Source organism: Sebastes umbrosus, chromosome 8, assembly GCF_015220745.1.
Source record: "Sebastes umbrosus isolate fSebUmb1 chromosome 8, fSebUmb1.pri, whole genome shotgun sequence".
Classification (NCBI taxonomy): domain Eukaryota; kingdom Metazoa; phylum Chordata; class Actinopteri; order Perciformes; family Sebastidae; genus Sebastes; species Sebastes umbrosus.
The window spans coordinates 35675899-35691252 of record NC_051276.1 but is presented as its reverse complement, the minus strand read 5'-3'; the positions used below and the strand labels follow the sequence as shown (position 1 = coordinate 35691252).

The 15354-nt window shown below is 42.3% G+C and overlaps 1 protein-coding gene across 1 annotated transcript; it reads right to left on the bottom strand.

Moving 5' to 3' along the window:
• Positions 1 to 6060: 6060 nt before the first annotated feature.
• lrrc2 (leucine rich repeat containing 2) lies at positions 6061 to 14919 on the bottom strand. Its single transcript, XM_037778439.1, is given in 13 exon segments — positions 6061 to 7821; positions 8357 to 8532; positions 8620 to 8772; positions 8880 to 9025; positions 9691 to 9725; positions 10066 to 10120; positions 10122 to 10199; positions 10201 to 10226; positions 10228 to 10255; positions 10353 to 10456; positions 10651 to 10766; positions 14216 to 14359; positions 14817 to 14919. Coding segments are annotated over 12 exon segments (1104 nt in total). The 5' UTR covers positions 14353 to 14359; positions 14817 to 14919; the 3' UTR covers positions 6061 to 7771.
• Positions 14920 to 15354: the final 435 nt, after the last annotated feature.

Sequence of the window (15354 nt, the reverse complement as noted above, 5' to 3'; positions counted from 1 at the left end):
CCATGTTTAGCACCGGCCCAGGTGTGCTTGGACAGGTGTAACCAAAGGGCTCCAACCTTTCAGTGAGACGTTCCTCCGTCATCAGGATCTCCGTCACCATCACAGTTAAAGTTAGTGAGATAAACTCAGTGTGTTCTTGTAGGATCCCATCACTCATCAATGAATCAGAAAATACGTTAAGGACCTTTTTAAAAACAATACAAACTATTTTTTACTACATTTGTTTGTATTTTCCCGCCATAGCGCCGTTTTTAGAACTTGATGACACCCTTGAGGGGTTTGTTGCTGTCGTTCAGTTCTTTGCATCACTCAGACTAATGGCAAACTTCAAATCAACATCAAAATGTATTATCACAAATACTGTTTTTTTGGGCTACATATCTTCATTCTTAAAGGCAGTGTTACCTGAGTTCTTGATCGGACGACGTTATAGAGTAAGGCTGTACCGAGTAGATAGAAGCTTCATTCGTAATGTTGGCGTTTGAATTCTAAATCAGCGTTGAAATGCTTGTTTTGCATGTCTGTTCATTGTGTTTAAAGCACAGCGTCAGATAACAGGCTACACTAATATTATTAGTATTATACTATTAGTAGAATTAGGGACCGTTCACGTGCCACGTCTAAAAGCGTGTGGAAAATGTCAGCTGTGGCCGCTGTTTTTTTCTTTCCAATGTGCTTCTGAGGTTGCGCTCCTGTTGCACCTGCTGTTACTAAGCAACCAAACCTGCGAGCTGCGATGATGATCGTGAAGTTGTGGTAATTTAGCAGTAAAAGCCTCAGTGACTAAACAATCAAAAGATTTCTCTGTGTCAGTTTGACCCTTCAACCGGATGTTGTGACGTTCTCGGTCAGAAAGGGTGAAGCCAGTAAAACAGTCCGTGAGACGGATCCTAAAGCTCTGAGTAGTCCTGCACTAACACGATTAACTCCTCCTCCAGATAGTCACCGTAGACTCATATTTACAGAAGAAAGAAAAGATCTTTGCCAGCTGTGATTGGTTGTTCCTCGTCACATGACCTGCGGTGCAGCGTTCCAAAAGTTAAAAACTATTTTTATCTGCGTTTGAGTCTGCTGCTGCGCGTCTACATTGATGACGAGGATTTGAGCACGCAAAAGACGAGGCACATGAACGGGCCCCTTTAGATTCCGATGGGTGGCTGCGTAGGATTGTTTCAGACTCGTGTGATCCAAACAATTCTACTAACTCCAGAACGTTGTAAAGTCCAAAAGTCAACATTTATTGAAAAAAGATCGATGTAATCATTTCCAAAATTCACAACATTTTTTTTTATCTGAAGAAATTTTCTGCTTCAACCCGTATGTGTTGGCGTTTAGCCTTTCAAAAACAAATTTTCACTGCGGTCAAAAAACGGATTGCTCACCGTACACTAAGGAAGGAACGCACTGACGAGTTATATTCATTAAAGAAAAGTTGGTTTAATAAAAAAAGTAGGGCTGTCAAAATTAACCCAATAACACATTATTGCAAATTTGTTTTAACGCCACTCGTTAGCGCAACTTGTGATTTTTTGAGGTTGTAGTGGCTCAGTTTTAAAGCTAGGAAATTAGCAAACCTGAAAAATCCATCAGTACCAATCGTTATACTAGCTGGTCATGAAGGAGGTTAAATAACGCTCCAATTTTAATCGATTGACAGCCCTAGTTCTTAAAAATTCTGTTTCAATCCATATTTGTTGGCGTTTAGCCTTTAAAAAAAAAAACATATTTTTGTATAAAAGGAGGCACTGACGAGTTCTATTCATTAAAGAAAGTTGATTTAATAAAATAAAAGACATTTAATCTGATTTTATTCAAATTGAGGATTTTGTTGGAGGACTTTATTTTTAGAGTGATGACGTCAGAAATAAAATATGATGACAGAATTATTCGCAAACCTCAATGGAAGCTTTGAATGTAAGAGAAGGCAGTCGGTGCAGCCCTAGTGTAGAGAGACAGGAAGTGATGCTGCCGGAGATCAAACCAGGAACGCCGCGGTCACATGGTGCACATTTTAACCACTCAAACGGCGTCCGTACGTCCACCTCCGTGAACTATTCGTGATACGTGACGGTGACGTACTCGTGTGAAAACGTATCACTTGTCATTCTGAGTACCGATACGAGTACTTCTCTGAGCCAAAAGAGCCTCGTTAACAGCCAGCTGGAGGGTGTGAGCGACACGGCAGGCTGGGGAGTCCTGCATACAAGGCGGTGCGCCGTCACCGGCTCTAAGTCGGTTTGGAAAGGCTTTACAGATCTTCCCGCCCGGACCTCGCCGTACCGTGGACAAAGGGCTCGCTGCGCCCTCTCTCCTCGCAGTGGACGGGGCTCCCTGCTGCGACTGTCCACCGGGGTGGACTGTCCTCAGTGCGCCCCAACCGCGGCGTGCTGCCAGATCGGGGCTCGGTCCACGTAAAAGGCGCCAGGGGTCTGCGGCGATGTCTGCAACCCACCCGACCCGTCTTGAAACACGGACCAAGGAGTCTAACGCACGCGCGAGTCAGAGGGTGCAAGCAAAACCCCGTGGTGCAATGAAAGTGAGGGCCGGCGCCGGCTGAGGTGGGATCCCGGCCCAGCGGGGTCGGGCGCACCACCGTAAAGTTGTATCAGTGCCGTTGTGTCGGAGCCGTTTTGCGAGTACGAGTACATGAGCACAGTATCGGACCCATAACCCAATCGGTATCGGTGCATCCCTACTCTGAAGTACTCTGAAGTACTCTGAAGTATTCTGAAGTACTCTGAAGTACTCTGAAGTACTCTGAAGTACAACACACCGTGTCAGTCAGTCTACTTGCGTTTTTCAGAGCCGTCAGTCTGTTTGCCGCCTAAACACTCTGGAGTCAGTTTGCCCCCTCCTCCCTCCCCCTCTGTGTGTGTCTGCTGCACCTAACTCCACCCAGACTCAGGTCTGCAGAGGTCAGGAGATGAAGCGCTCCTCACTGTAACGGACCAGCGTGGAGGTGCGTTGGATTCACTGAACGGCTGACACCAAGAGTCCCCGAAGCTACCGACTGTTGTTTTAACTGAAACTTTCCACCAGGAACGGATGAGCGGGGGGGATGGTGAGGTCAGAGCTGCTCGGCATTGTGGGATATTTCACCGGAGTAGGAGGTCGTTGTTTTCTGTTTATATTTAATATCAACGTTTTTTTTTTTTTTTTCTCGGCTGCGAGACTGGACGTGGATAACCGTGGTTACCACGACAGCGGACCGTCACTCACACAGCTCCGACCGGCTGTGACATCATCACCCTCCCTCTGCTGTGTGTGTTTTCATATCGAGGCAAAAAAACTAGAAAGTTGATATATTTAGAGAATGAATTCACAGTTTGAAGTGCTTTTAGATGCGCTTGTACGGAGCCCCGAGGGACGGAGGGAAGTATCTGATGTGTGTGCTCGATTTACTGATTTAATATCGTGTTTGTATATCTCACCTCCTCCCCTGTTGGAGCAGGAAATCCCTTCAGTCAGACATGTATGAAGCGCTCCTGCTTTCAAGTTTTTACAGTAAAACATCCTCTTGGACGCTCTTCTAAAACATGATGAAGGATCTCCACATATCTGAGTCCCAACCTCCAAATCAAACACGTTATTATTAAATCAAGAGCACAAACCACTAACATCCTGCACACTGATTGGTTGTTTCCCTCCGTCACGTCCCCGGGCTCGGTGCGCTTCATTTATCTCACCAGGTCACATTTCAGTATCAGACCCACCGACGTCTCCTCATCTCTTCTTCTTCTTCTTATGTTCAAATACTTGAAGATGTGTCGAGCCTCTCCGTTGTTTTCAGGCTCTGATGAAGTGCTCCTCCTCCTCTTCCTCGTCCTCCTCTTCCTCCCACCCACCCGCCCGTCTGTCTGCTGCTCCAGGTAGCACGAATCAAGCGCTCCTAAGTTACTGATGTAGTTAGAACAAGTGTTTCCAGTCTGATCTTCATCAGTGCAGTGAACGCTCTGTTCTCGTTGTCTTTAGTCTGAATGAACCACAGAAGAGTCGGCGGGTTGTTGACAACCAAATCGTGCCATTTTTTTATTTTATGTTTCTAATCTTTGTCACTTTTTGTCTTCAGTACTGTACAGACGCCAAACTGCAGCCAGCTGTCTCCAGAACAGTGAAATAATCCGTTTAAAACCCCCCCTAATGTCATACCTCATTTCTCACCTGGTGCATGCTGGGACAGGCTGCCGCCCCCCGGTAACGGTCATGTCTAGAAGGGAGCCCGCAAACTGCAAAATCTGACCTGAGACTCGCTGCCCGACGACCTCTCCTAACCTTAATCTCTCACGAGATCCCCCGGGAAGGTGTCTGTTACGTTACGTTGGATGATGTTCATAGTTTCAGCCGCTATTTAGTGGACACAGCGGGCACTTTTTTTCTCCAACGTGACTTGAATGCAGCATCATCACAGCTACAGAAACACCTGATGATGATGATGATGAGGAAGATGATGATGGTGTGTAGCTTCATGAAGCACAATCAGATTCATCCGATTCACGTCTGAACAAATTTCTTAAAATTCAGATTCAATCTTCATCGTTAAAACATGTAATTATTCTTATTATTATAATTCTAGTGTTTGATTTAAGCGGAGCTCTTCCTCCGTCGGCTGCTCAAACCAACCCGTTCATCTTATGTCTCTCAGAGATGATGTCACAAACAGGAAGTTGGACCTACAGTATATTTTTCTACAGTCAGTCTGAAGCCCTGAAGCAGACGCGTTAATCTCCCAGAATGCACCTCAGTGTTATTAACTACTTCCTGTATGTCCTCATACTCTCTTCCTGTTTATGTTGCTGCTGCGTTCATGTCTCATCGGGAACTTTCAACACTTTGCGCCTCGTGTCTGTCCCCGTGGAATAATTCCAAAACATTTGAGAGCTTTTCTTTAAAAACATGTTTTTATTTTGAAGACGTTAAAACGAGTCGTGAATCGGAGACAAACGTTTCAAACGACGCTCAGATCTCCTGAGTTCAGAGTTCAACTTTCCGATGGGACGTGAAGCGACAAAATGGCCGTCAGTTAAAACCGACGCAAACGAACTGACAACGACTTTTGAAGCTTTTTCAGACTGTTTTTGTTCGTCAGCTCGTTACTGAATATAAATCTATAAGTTTACTGACAAGGCTTTATTTTATGATGATTATTATTAGAGCAGAATCAGAAACGTATGCAGTCAAACATTCCTCCTCCTCTTCCTCCTCCTCTTCCTCCTCTTCCTCTTCCTCTTCCCTTCCTCCTCCTCCTTCTCCGCCGCCTCCTCCTCCTCCTCCGCCTCCCCCTCTCCCTCCTCCTCCCCCTCTTCCTCCTCCTCCGCCTCCTCCTCCTCCTCTTCCTCCTCCTCCTCTTCCTCGTCCTCTTCCTCTTCCTCTTCCTTCTCCTCCTCCTCTACCTCTTCCTCCTTCTCCTCCTCCCCCTCTTCCTCCTCCCCCTCTTCCTCCTCCTTCTCCTCCTCCCCCTCTTCCTCTTCCCCATCCTCTTCCTCCTCCTCCTCCTCCTCTTCCTCCTCCTCCTCCTCCTCCTCCTCCTCCTCCTCCTCCTCCTCTACCTCTTCCTCATCCTCCTCCTCTTCCTCCTCCTCCTCTAACTCTTCCTCCTCCTCCTCCTCCTCCTCCTCCTCCTCCTCGTGTACATGATGCAGAACATTCGCTGATTGCTGCACTTTGATTTCTCTGAACGTGTGCCTCTAATCATTCTCATGTTCATATCTGTTTTTATATATAAACAAAGAGACGCTGAATGACGTCTTCGTGTTGTGCATTTGCAGTTGCTTTCTTTTATCTTATTAAAGAACATAATTTTGAATAATATCTATGATAATAATGATAATAAAGAGAAATGTATGGAATTTGAAATGTGGACTTATTTGTATATTTGTTTTGTGATTTTTGTTTTTAATGATAAAATTAATTTGTTTAAGTTTTAAAATAATTATTTGTCAAAATAGATTTTAACATGTTGGGAGATATGTGTATTTTAAAAAGAAATTGAAAAACATAATTTTATAAAATAATATTTAGAAATATGAAATAATCTTAGCTTCCAGAAAATCAGGACAAAAACATCTTCACAAACATTTATTCAAATTTAACAAAATATATCAGAATAAAAACAAACTTCTCAATCAAAGCGTCACACAGAAAAATCAGTTACACAACTAACAAAAATATAAAGTAAAAATATTTATTTCCTTTTTTTTAAAGAAATTGACGGGAATAAAATCACTGAATGTGTTTGTAATAATTTGTATTTACACATTTTATTGCAGATTTGATTTGATTTCTTTTTAAAATAAATCTAATTAGTTCATCAGCTCAACTTTAGCAGGAAATTACCTAATTCACAAACTGTCTGATATATAATATACTGAATAATAAGATTCAATCAACACACTGTTTAAACATGTAAATCAATATTTCGTTCAGCCCCTGTTCTGTTTGGTCACATTCACACCTTCAAACCATAAAATCCAGTTCATCCCAAATATGCAATCACACAAAACCGTGAGATATTAAAGAATCAACATTTCTAAAACATTCAGTTTGTAAACCTGTTTTGAAGTTCAGTGAGTCGACGACGTCAGACTGTTTAAATGTTGGAAATCTGATTTTGGAATGAAAAGTTATTTTTGACAAAACAGAAATTAATTTAAAAACACTAAAAGGTTTCTCAGTCAGCAGGAATCCATGAAATACATTTAACTCTTGTTGTTGATGTTTCACAAACAAAACCTTCAGTCATTCAAACATTTAAACACTTAAATCTATGGAAGTTCATTACTGCCAACGGAAGAAAAAAATAGATGAAAATGTTAAAATGATAAAAGTCAAAATTATGACTTATGAAGTCAAAATATTGAGACAGTTTTTTATATATATATTTATATAGATGGTTCATGCCAAAATATAATATGCCAGAATTTGTATTTTGACTTAGTATCTATTTTATTTATGTTTATTTTCATTTATTTAAAAAGCTTATTTAATCTTCGTTATAATCCTCCAGCTGTATTTTATGTGTATACATGTGCAGCTGTTTAACATTTGAGAGATTTTGTAGAAAACATTTTATATTTTTAAATTCTAAGACAAAAATCCAATTATGACTTATGAAGTCAAAATACTGAAATAATTATAATTTCTTTAGATATATATTATATATGTTGTTTATGTGAAATATAAGAATGTGCCAGATTTAGAATTCTTTTTATTTTGACTTAATAATTTCATTTCATTTGTTTATTATTTATTTTTTCATTTTTATTTATCTCTAGAAATTTAAAATGTCATCGTGTTGACTTGAGATTTCGATTTTGACTCATCATAAATTACACTTTTTTATTTATTTTAATTTGATAATTTATGACTTCAAATCTCATCATTTTAATTGAGAAAGTCCAAATTTTGACTCACTATTCCCAAATATTTACTGATTAAATCTTAATTCTGATTTATTATGTCAACGCTATGACTTAATGTGAAGAATTCAATTTTTTAACTTGACTTTTTGTTGTTATTGTGGCATAAATAGTCTTCCATACACTTCCATAAAACCCCCTGACTCAAACATGACATCACTCTGAAACCTTCCTGATTGTTTCTCCTCAGTGAGTCAAAGCTAAGAACGTACTAACATGCTAACAGCAATTACAGCATGTTGGTTTATATCTTCTTCTAGTGCTGCTTTGAAAAAGGCTTCTTCAGATTCTCTTTCAGTCACTCACGTGATGACAGACCTCCTTCCTCCTCCTCCTCCTCCTCCTCCTCCTCCTCCTCACAGCAGACAGGAGATGGAGACCTTGGTGGTGGACTCGGGGATGGTGTCTGGTGAGGGACAAACAACATTGTCAGCTGGTGTATACAGTATATATACATTATATGTATATTATATATATATATATATACACAGTATATGTATGTGTATATGTATATATACATATACACATACATATATATATTTTATCATAAAAGTATTATAAGGTCAAAATATAACACTGATATATGAAGATCTAATATTTGAAATTTATTATTATTATTTTATTATTATTATACAGTGTGGATTATAGCAAACAATATTTTTTTCCAATTATTACCACTTTTAATATATTGTAAAATCATTCCAATGTATCTGAACATAAAAATATATTTAATTTAGCATCATTCATTTTTAATACGTTATCATAGAAACTTGTCTACTGTAAAATACACGGTTTTTTGTCCATAAACGGTTTCATCTCCCAGAAAAATACTAATATAGAGTCTCAAGAATATTATGATAAATATAATAAATATGAATAAATATGACTGCAGTTCACCGGCTGGTTAGTGAGTTGTTTCATAATGAATAAAGTTTTCTGACCTCTGTCCTTCAGCAAGCTGATGTACGCCTCCATGAACTCCTTCTCTCTGCTGTCCTTCTTCACCTCCTCCTCTTCCTCCCTTTGCTGCTTCCACCTCCTCCTCTTGTTCTTCTTCTCCTCTTCTTTCTTCTTCTTCTTCTCGGCACTCGCACGGTTGTCACGCAGTCGGATAAACCTGCCGGAGGGACAGTAGAGGAGATGACATGTTGTGTACTTGATGTCAGTGTGGTTTGCGTACTTGATGCCAGTGTTTTTTGCGTACTTGATTTCGGGGTTTCTGCACAGTTTGGTCGGGCAGCAGGTGATGTCGTCGCCGCTGACGACGATCATCTTGAGTGTTGAGATGTTGGTGAGACAGTGAGGAAGGTAATTCATGTTGTTCTTATGGAGGAACAGAGTGGCCAGCTGCTCCAACCTGCACACACACACAGCACAATGGAGACCTTTCTAGTGGACATGCAGGATAACTCTGTTGTTTTTCCAGAGTATCAGATTACAGACGGCGATGATGTCATCAGTTACCTGTCCATGTCCTGCGCAGGTCCGTCAGGACTGTTGTTGCTCAGGTCCAACAGCTGCAGGCTGCTCATCCTCAGAGCGCAGACGGGGATCGATATGAACCTGTTTTCTGCGATGTCAAGGTGGACCAGCTGCTTCAGGCTGCTCAGCTGACACAGTGACATCATCATTAGCAAAGTGACATCATCAACACAGTGACATCATCAATACCTGTTGTTTTGCCAAACCTAAAGAAGTTGTAGTTTTATTACCTAAACCTAAAGAAGTTGTAGTTTTGTTGCATAAACCTAAAGAAGTTGTAGTTTTGTTGCCTAAACCTAAAGAAGTTGTAGTATTATTACCTAAACCTAAAGAAGTTGTAGTTTGTTGCCTAAACCTAAAGAAGTTGTAGTTTTGTTGCATAAACCTAAAGAAGTTGTAGTTTTGTTGCCTAAACTTAAAGAAGTTGTAGTTTTGTTTGTGTTTAAAACGTGACGTTTCATTCAGTTTTACATGTCAGAACGTGTTTGCTTTGAAGTTTCACTTTTCACTTTTACAACGTAGTAGGTGTAGTAGGCCCCTATTGACCCATGTCTATGGTGCTTATAGAGACTGATAACGCCTATTTATGGCTGATATCAGTCAAATTCGGGGGTGAAAAAGATGAAACATTTGATGGAAAAAATGAAGACAATTATCCTTTAACTCCGTATAAAATGAAGATCAGATTACCAAAAAGAAAATCAATGATAGAGGTGTATGTACCTGTATAGAGTTGTGTTATTTAATGAAACTAGCTCAGGATGGATCATCACATCCTCGTCCTCCTCCTCACCTCAAACGGCAGCTCAGTACAGGCGTTGTGGTTTCCTAGTGAGTTCGAGTTCCTCTTCAGTTCTCACAGTTTCCGACGTTCTGGAGGAACAGCTGGACAGAAGACGGTTGGACTCATGCACGTTCAGTTCACCATCAAACCCGTCAGTTTACCTGAAGACAGGAGAGACTGTTGTTCCTTTTGCACTAATCGCTTTAGGGAGGCTGAACTAAAACGCACCGACATTATCTCACATGATCTGATTCAAGGGAAAAAGGAAATACTAATAAAATGAACCCGAGACCTAAGAAACTGGAACCCGTCTCAGGTTTAGGACTGAAAATCAACTCTCTCTCTCTCTCTCTCTCTCTCTCTCTCGCTCCTCTGAAACCTTACGGTGTTGTAAATCTGGTGTTTCATCCTCACCGATCTCCGGCGGCAGCTCGCTGATGGTTGTTTTTGGGGATGTCGAGCACGGTGAGCTGGGTGAACAGAGCCAGGTACTCCGGCAGCCGGCTGATCTTCGTCCCGACTGACGTGCCACTCTTTCAGGTACGTCATCCACTGCAGCTCCCTGGGGGAACTCCTGTAGACACATTATTATTATTATTATTATTATTATTATTACCGAGTTTGATCTCTCTGATGAACGCTGTAGAATCAGTACCAGCAGCGTAACGTACCGTCCACTGATCTCCATCCAGCTGGAAGCTCAGCTTACTCTGATCTGGATCTTTCTGATCCTGCTGCTCCCGCTTCTGACAGATACACAACAAACAACAACAACCTCAACAACAACAACATAAACAACAACAATAACAAAAACATAAACAACAACATAAACACAACAGCACAAGCATACTATACTATAAGGGTTGTACATCAGTCATGTTTTACCTGCACATCAGTCATGTTTACCTGCACATCAGTCATGTTTACCTGCACATCAGTCATGTTTACCTGTACATCAGTCATGTTTACCTGTACAGGGCTGTATATCAGTCAGTGTAGATCTCTCGCAGGTAATGATGCGCAGGTTGAGTTCCTTGGCCTTCATCGTCTTACAGTAGATACGATACTGCCACTGCTGGTCGATCCTACAGACAGACAGACAGACAGACAGTCAGACAGACAGACAGACAGACAGACAGACAGATAGACAGACAGACAGACAGAGAGACAGACAGATAGACAGACAGATAGACAGACAGACAGATAGACAGACAGACAGTCAGAACAGTCAGACAGTCAGACAGACAGACAGGACAGATAGACAGACAGACAGTCAGACAGACACAGACAGACAGACAATCATACAGACAGACAGACAGTCAGACAGACAGACAGACAGACAGACAGACAGACAGACAGACAGACAGACAGACACAGACAGACAGAACAATCAGACAGACAGACAGACAGTCAGACAGACAGACAGACAGACAGACAGACAGACACAGACAGACAGAACAGTCAGACAGACACAGACAGACAGACAGTCAGACAGACAGACAGACAGTCAGACAGACAGGACAGACAGACAGACAGACAGACAGACAGACAGACGGATGGAGACAGACCTCATATTAATGTCGGATTAGATTTCAGACCGACTGGACGGTCATTTTCCAAACTCGTGACCTTTCTTCTGCTCTCCTGAGACGCCGACCTGCGTCACCGTGGAACCACAGCACTGATGTTGGGACATAAATAGCAGTCTGTGTGTTCATATTACTAAAATATGACACTCATAATTCATGACTAACAACAGTCAGCTGTGTGTCCGTCTGTCTCTAACCGAGAGCTTCAATAAGTTCACTTTTAGTCCACAGAAGTTGTTTTTTAAAAACTATGAAACTGATGTTTAGTTTAGACTCACGTGAGACGGTGTATCAGTGTATCAGACGGTGTATCAGTGTATCAGACGGTGTATCAGTGTATCAGACGGTGGTATCAGTGTATCAGACGGTGTATCAGTGTATCAGACGGTGTATCGGTGTATCAGACGGTGTATCGGTGTATCAGACGGGGTATCGGTGTATCAGACGGTGTATCTGTGTATCAGACGGTGTATCGGTGTATCAGACGGTGTATCGGTGTATCAGACGGGGTCTCGGTGTATCAGACGGGGTATCGGTGTATCAGTGTATCAGACGGTGTATCGGTGTATCAGACGGTGTATCGGTGTATCAGACGGTGTATCGGTGTATCAGTGTATCAGACGGTGTATCGGTGTATCAGACAGGTGTATCGGTGTATCAGACGGGTATCGGTGTATCAGACGGTGTATCGGTGTATCAGACGGGGTATCGGTGTATCAGTGTATCAGACGGTGTATCGGTGTATCAGACGGGGTATCGGTGTATCAGTGTATCAGACGGTGTATCGGTGTATCGGTGTATCAGACGGTGTATCGGTGTATCAGACGGGGTAATCGGTGTATCAGACGGTGTATCGGTGTATCAGACGGTGTATCGGTGTATCAGACGGTGTATCGGTGTATCAGACGGGGTATCAGTGTATCAGACGGGGTATCAGTGTATCAGACGGTGTATCAGACGGGGTATCGGTGTATCAGACGGTGTATCAGTGTATCAGACGGGGTATCAGTGTATCAGACGGTGTATCAGACGGTGTATCAGTGTATCAGACGGGGTATCAGTGTATCAGACGGGTATCAGTGTATCAGACGGTGTATCAGTTGTATCAGACGGTGTATCAGACAGTGTATCAGTGTATCAGACGGTGTATCAGTGTATCAGACGGTGTATCAGAAGGGGTATCAGTGTATCAGACGGGGTATCAGTGTATCAGACGGTGTATCGGTGTATCAGACAGTGTATCAGTGTATCAGACGTGTATCAGTGTATCAAGACGGTGTATCAGTGTATCAGACGGGTGTATCAGTGTATCAGACGGTGTGATCAGACAGTGTATCAGTGTAATCAGACGGTGTATCAGTGTATCAGACGGTGTATCAGTGTATCAGACGGTGTATCAGTGTATCAGTGTATCAGAACGGTGTATCAGTGTATCATACGGGGTATCAGTGTATCAGGACGTGTATCAGTGTATCAGTGTATCAGTGTATCAGACGGTGTATCAGTGTATCAGTGTATCAGTGTATCAGACGGTGTATCAGTGTATCAGTGTATCAGTGTATCAGACGGTGTATCAGTGTATCAGACGGTGTATCAGTGTATCAGTGTATCAGTGTATCAGACGGGGTATCAGTGTATCAGACGGTGTATCAGTGTATCAGACGGGGTATCAGTGTATCAGACGGTGTATCAGTGTATCAGACGGTGTATCAGTTGTATCAGACGGTGTATCAGTGTATCAGACGGTGGTATCAGTGTATCAGTGTATCAGTGTATCAGTGTATCAGACCGGTGTATCAGTGTATCAGTGTATCAGACGGTGGATCAGTGTATCAGACGGGGTATCAGTGTATCAGACGTGTATCAGTGTATCTGTGTATCAGTGTATCAGACGTTGTATCAGTGTATCAGTGTATCAGTGTATCAGACGGGGTATCAGTGTATCAGACGGTGTATCAGTGTATCAGTGTATCAGACGGTGTATCAGTGTATCAGTGTATCAGACGGTGTATCAGTGTATCAGTGTATCAGACGGGGTATCAGTGTATCAGTGTATCAGTGTATCAGACGGGGTATCAGTGTATCAGTGTATCAGACGGTGGATCAGTGTATCAGACGGGGTATCAGTGTATCAGACGGTGTATCAGTGTATCAGTGTATCAGTGTATCAGACGGGGTATCAGTGTATCAGTGTATCAGACGGGGTATCAGTGTATCAGACGGGGTATCAGTGTTATGAGACGGTGTATCAGTGTATCAGACGAGGTATCAGTGTATCAGACGGGGTATCAGTGTATCAGTGTATCAGACGGGGTATCAGTGTATCAGTGTATCAGACGGGGTATCAGTGTATTAGACGGTGTATCAGTGTATCAGACGTGGATATACTGTACACAGACATACATTTAATTTAGTTTAAATGTAGATGGAAAACAGACACGTTGGTGAATAAATGAAATGAAATGAAATGAATAACTTCAGGTGCTGCTCAGCAACGAAATCAATTCACATGTAATTCACGTAATGGTGAACCAGGAAGTATAAAGAGCGGCGTGTGGTGAGGAGGTCGGGGTGGATGGGTCGGTTAAAAAAACAGAGGGCTTTCACCAGGAGACCGCTGTTAGTGTCCCGAGTGAAAACCAGACGTCAAAGTTGATTTATTTTCACGTAACTTCCGTACTTAAGTTATGCCACTCCCTGCAAACTCTTTCAGAACGTACTACGTCCCGACCAGGACCTCTTGTGGGGTAAAAAGTCCCCAGAAAATGTCCCCGGAACTTAATCTAGACCCCGGTCCCTGCGGTCAAAACGCAATGAGTTCCTCAAAAGGTTCTTAGTTACGGGGGGGGAAAGTTCCTGCAGTGTAAACGGGGCTTTAGTTCCTCTCCACTGGGCCATAACGGAGTGAACCAGCTGACGTGTTGTAGGTGTGAAGCAGTGATTACTTTGGGAGAGCGCTCTGCTCGATCCTCTCCTGCTCCTTCTGTTGTCTGTGTCTGTACTTCTTCACTCGGACCTCCCACATCCCTCTGATATGAGAGACGTCGCTCACCGGGACGTCCAGCCTCCTGCCAAGAACCATCCTGCTCCTGGAGAGGAGAAGGAGGAGGAGGAGGAGGAGAAGAACAAGAACAAGAACAAGAACTTGACCCTCAGTGCTGAGCAGGCATCTCAGATTAATCTCCAGGCTCCAGCTTTTAGATGATGTTCACCACTTCTATGTGACATCTACTGTTGACCCTGCTATCTCCCCCTAAAGACCCCCTGGACGCCCCTAAAGAAGACTAAAACAGCTCTATTGTGGGACTCAGAGGGTTAAACTTGAGGATACTAAGAGGTGAAGAGGAGGAACTCGATTTCCCATGAATCATTGCTCATGTTAAAGTGGTGTCTGCTGGCTGGAGGGACAAACCTCCTGCTGTTTTAACTTCTTAAAGTTAAGAATCGGCCTCCAGCCTGTCGTCATGGAGACATAATAATAATATAATAATAGTAATAAAAAAAATAGTCAGAGTGTGAGAATGTAAACGACATCCAGCTTCTTACCTGAGAGTTCCTGTTACGTCCTGCTGCCTGCTCACGTTCACCAGCCTGTTTACTGAGACCTGACTCTGTGTGTCTCTGTGTGTGTGTGTTTGTGTGTGTGTGTGTGTGTGTGTGTGTGTGTGTGTGTGTGTGTGTGTGCGTGTGACTCAACATGCTATTTTACCAGCTGATTGTTTGACCCCTCGCTGTGTGTCACATGATGCCGCTGCCTCACATACAAGCGTTTATCTGGATCTCTGACTCTTCTTTTTTTGTTTAAAAACTCAATTAATAATAATAATAACAATTAATTAAACAGAAGTTGAATGTAACGTAGATAGTCGTCATTTAGTGAAAACAAGTAGTACTCTGATGTTTTACTGAAGTAAAAGTATTAGATATCACATTGTAGAATACTTGTTACAAGTAAAAAGTCCTGCATTCAAAATCTACTTAAAAGTACCAAAACGTGAAGTACTCATTCTGCAGAATAATCTATATTATTATTATTGTATTCTAATTATTGATGCATTAATGGTTTCCATCACTATAATCTATA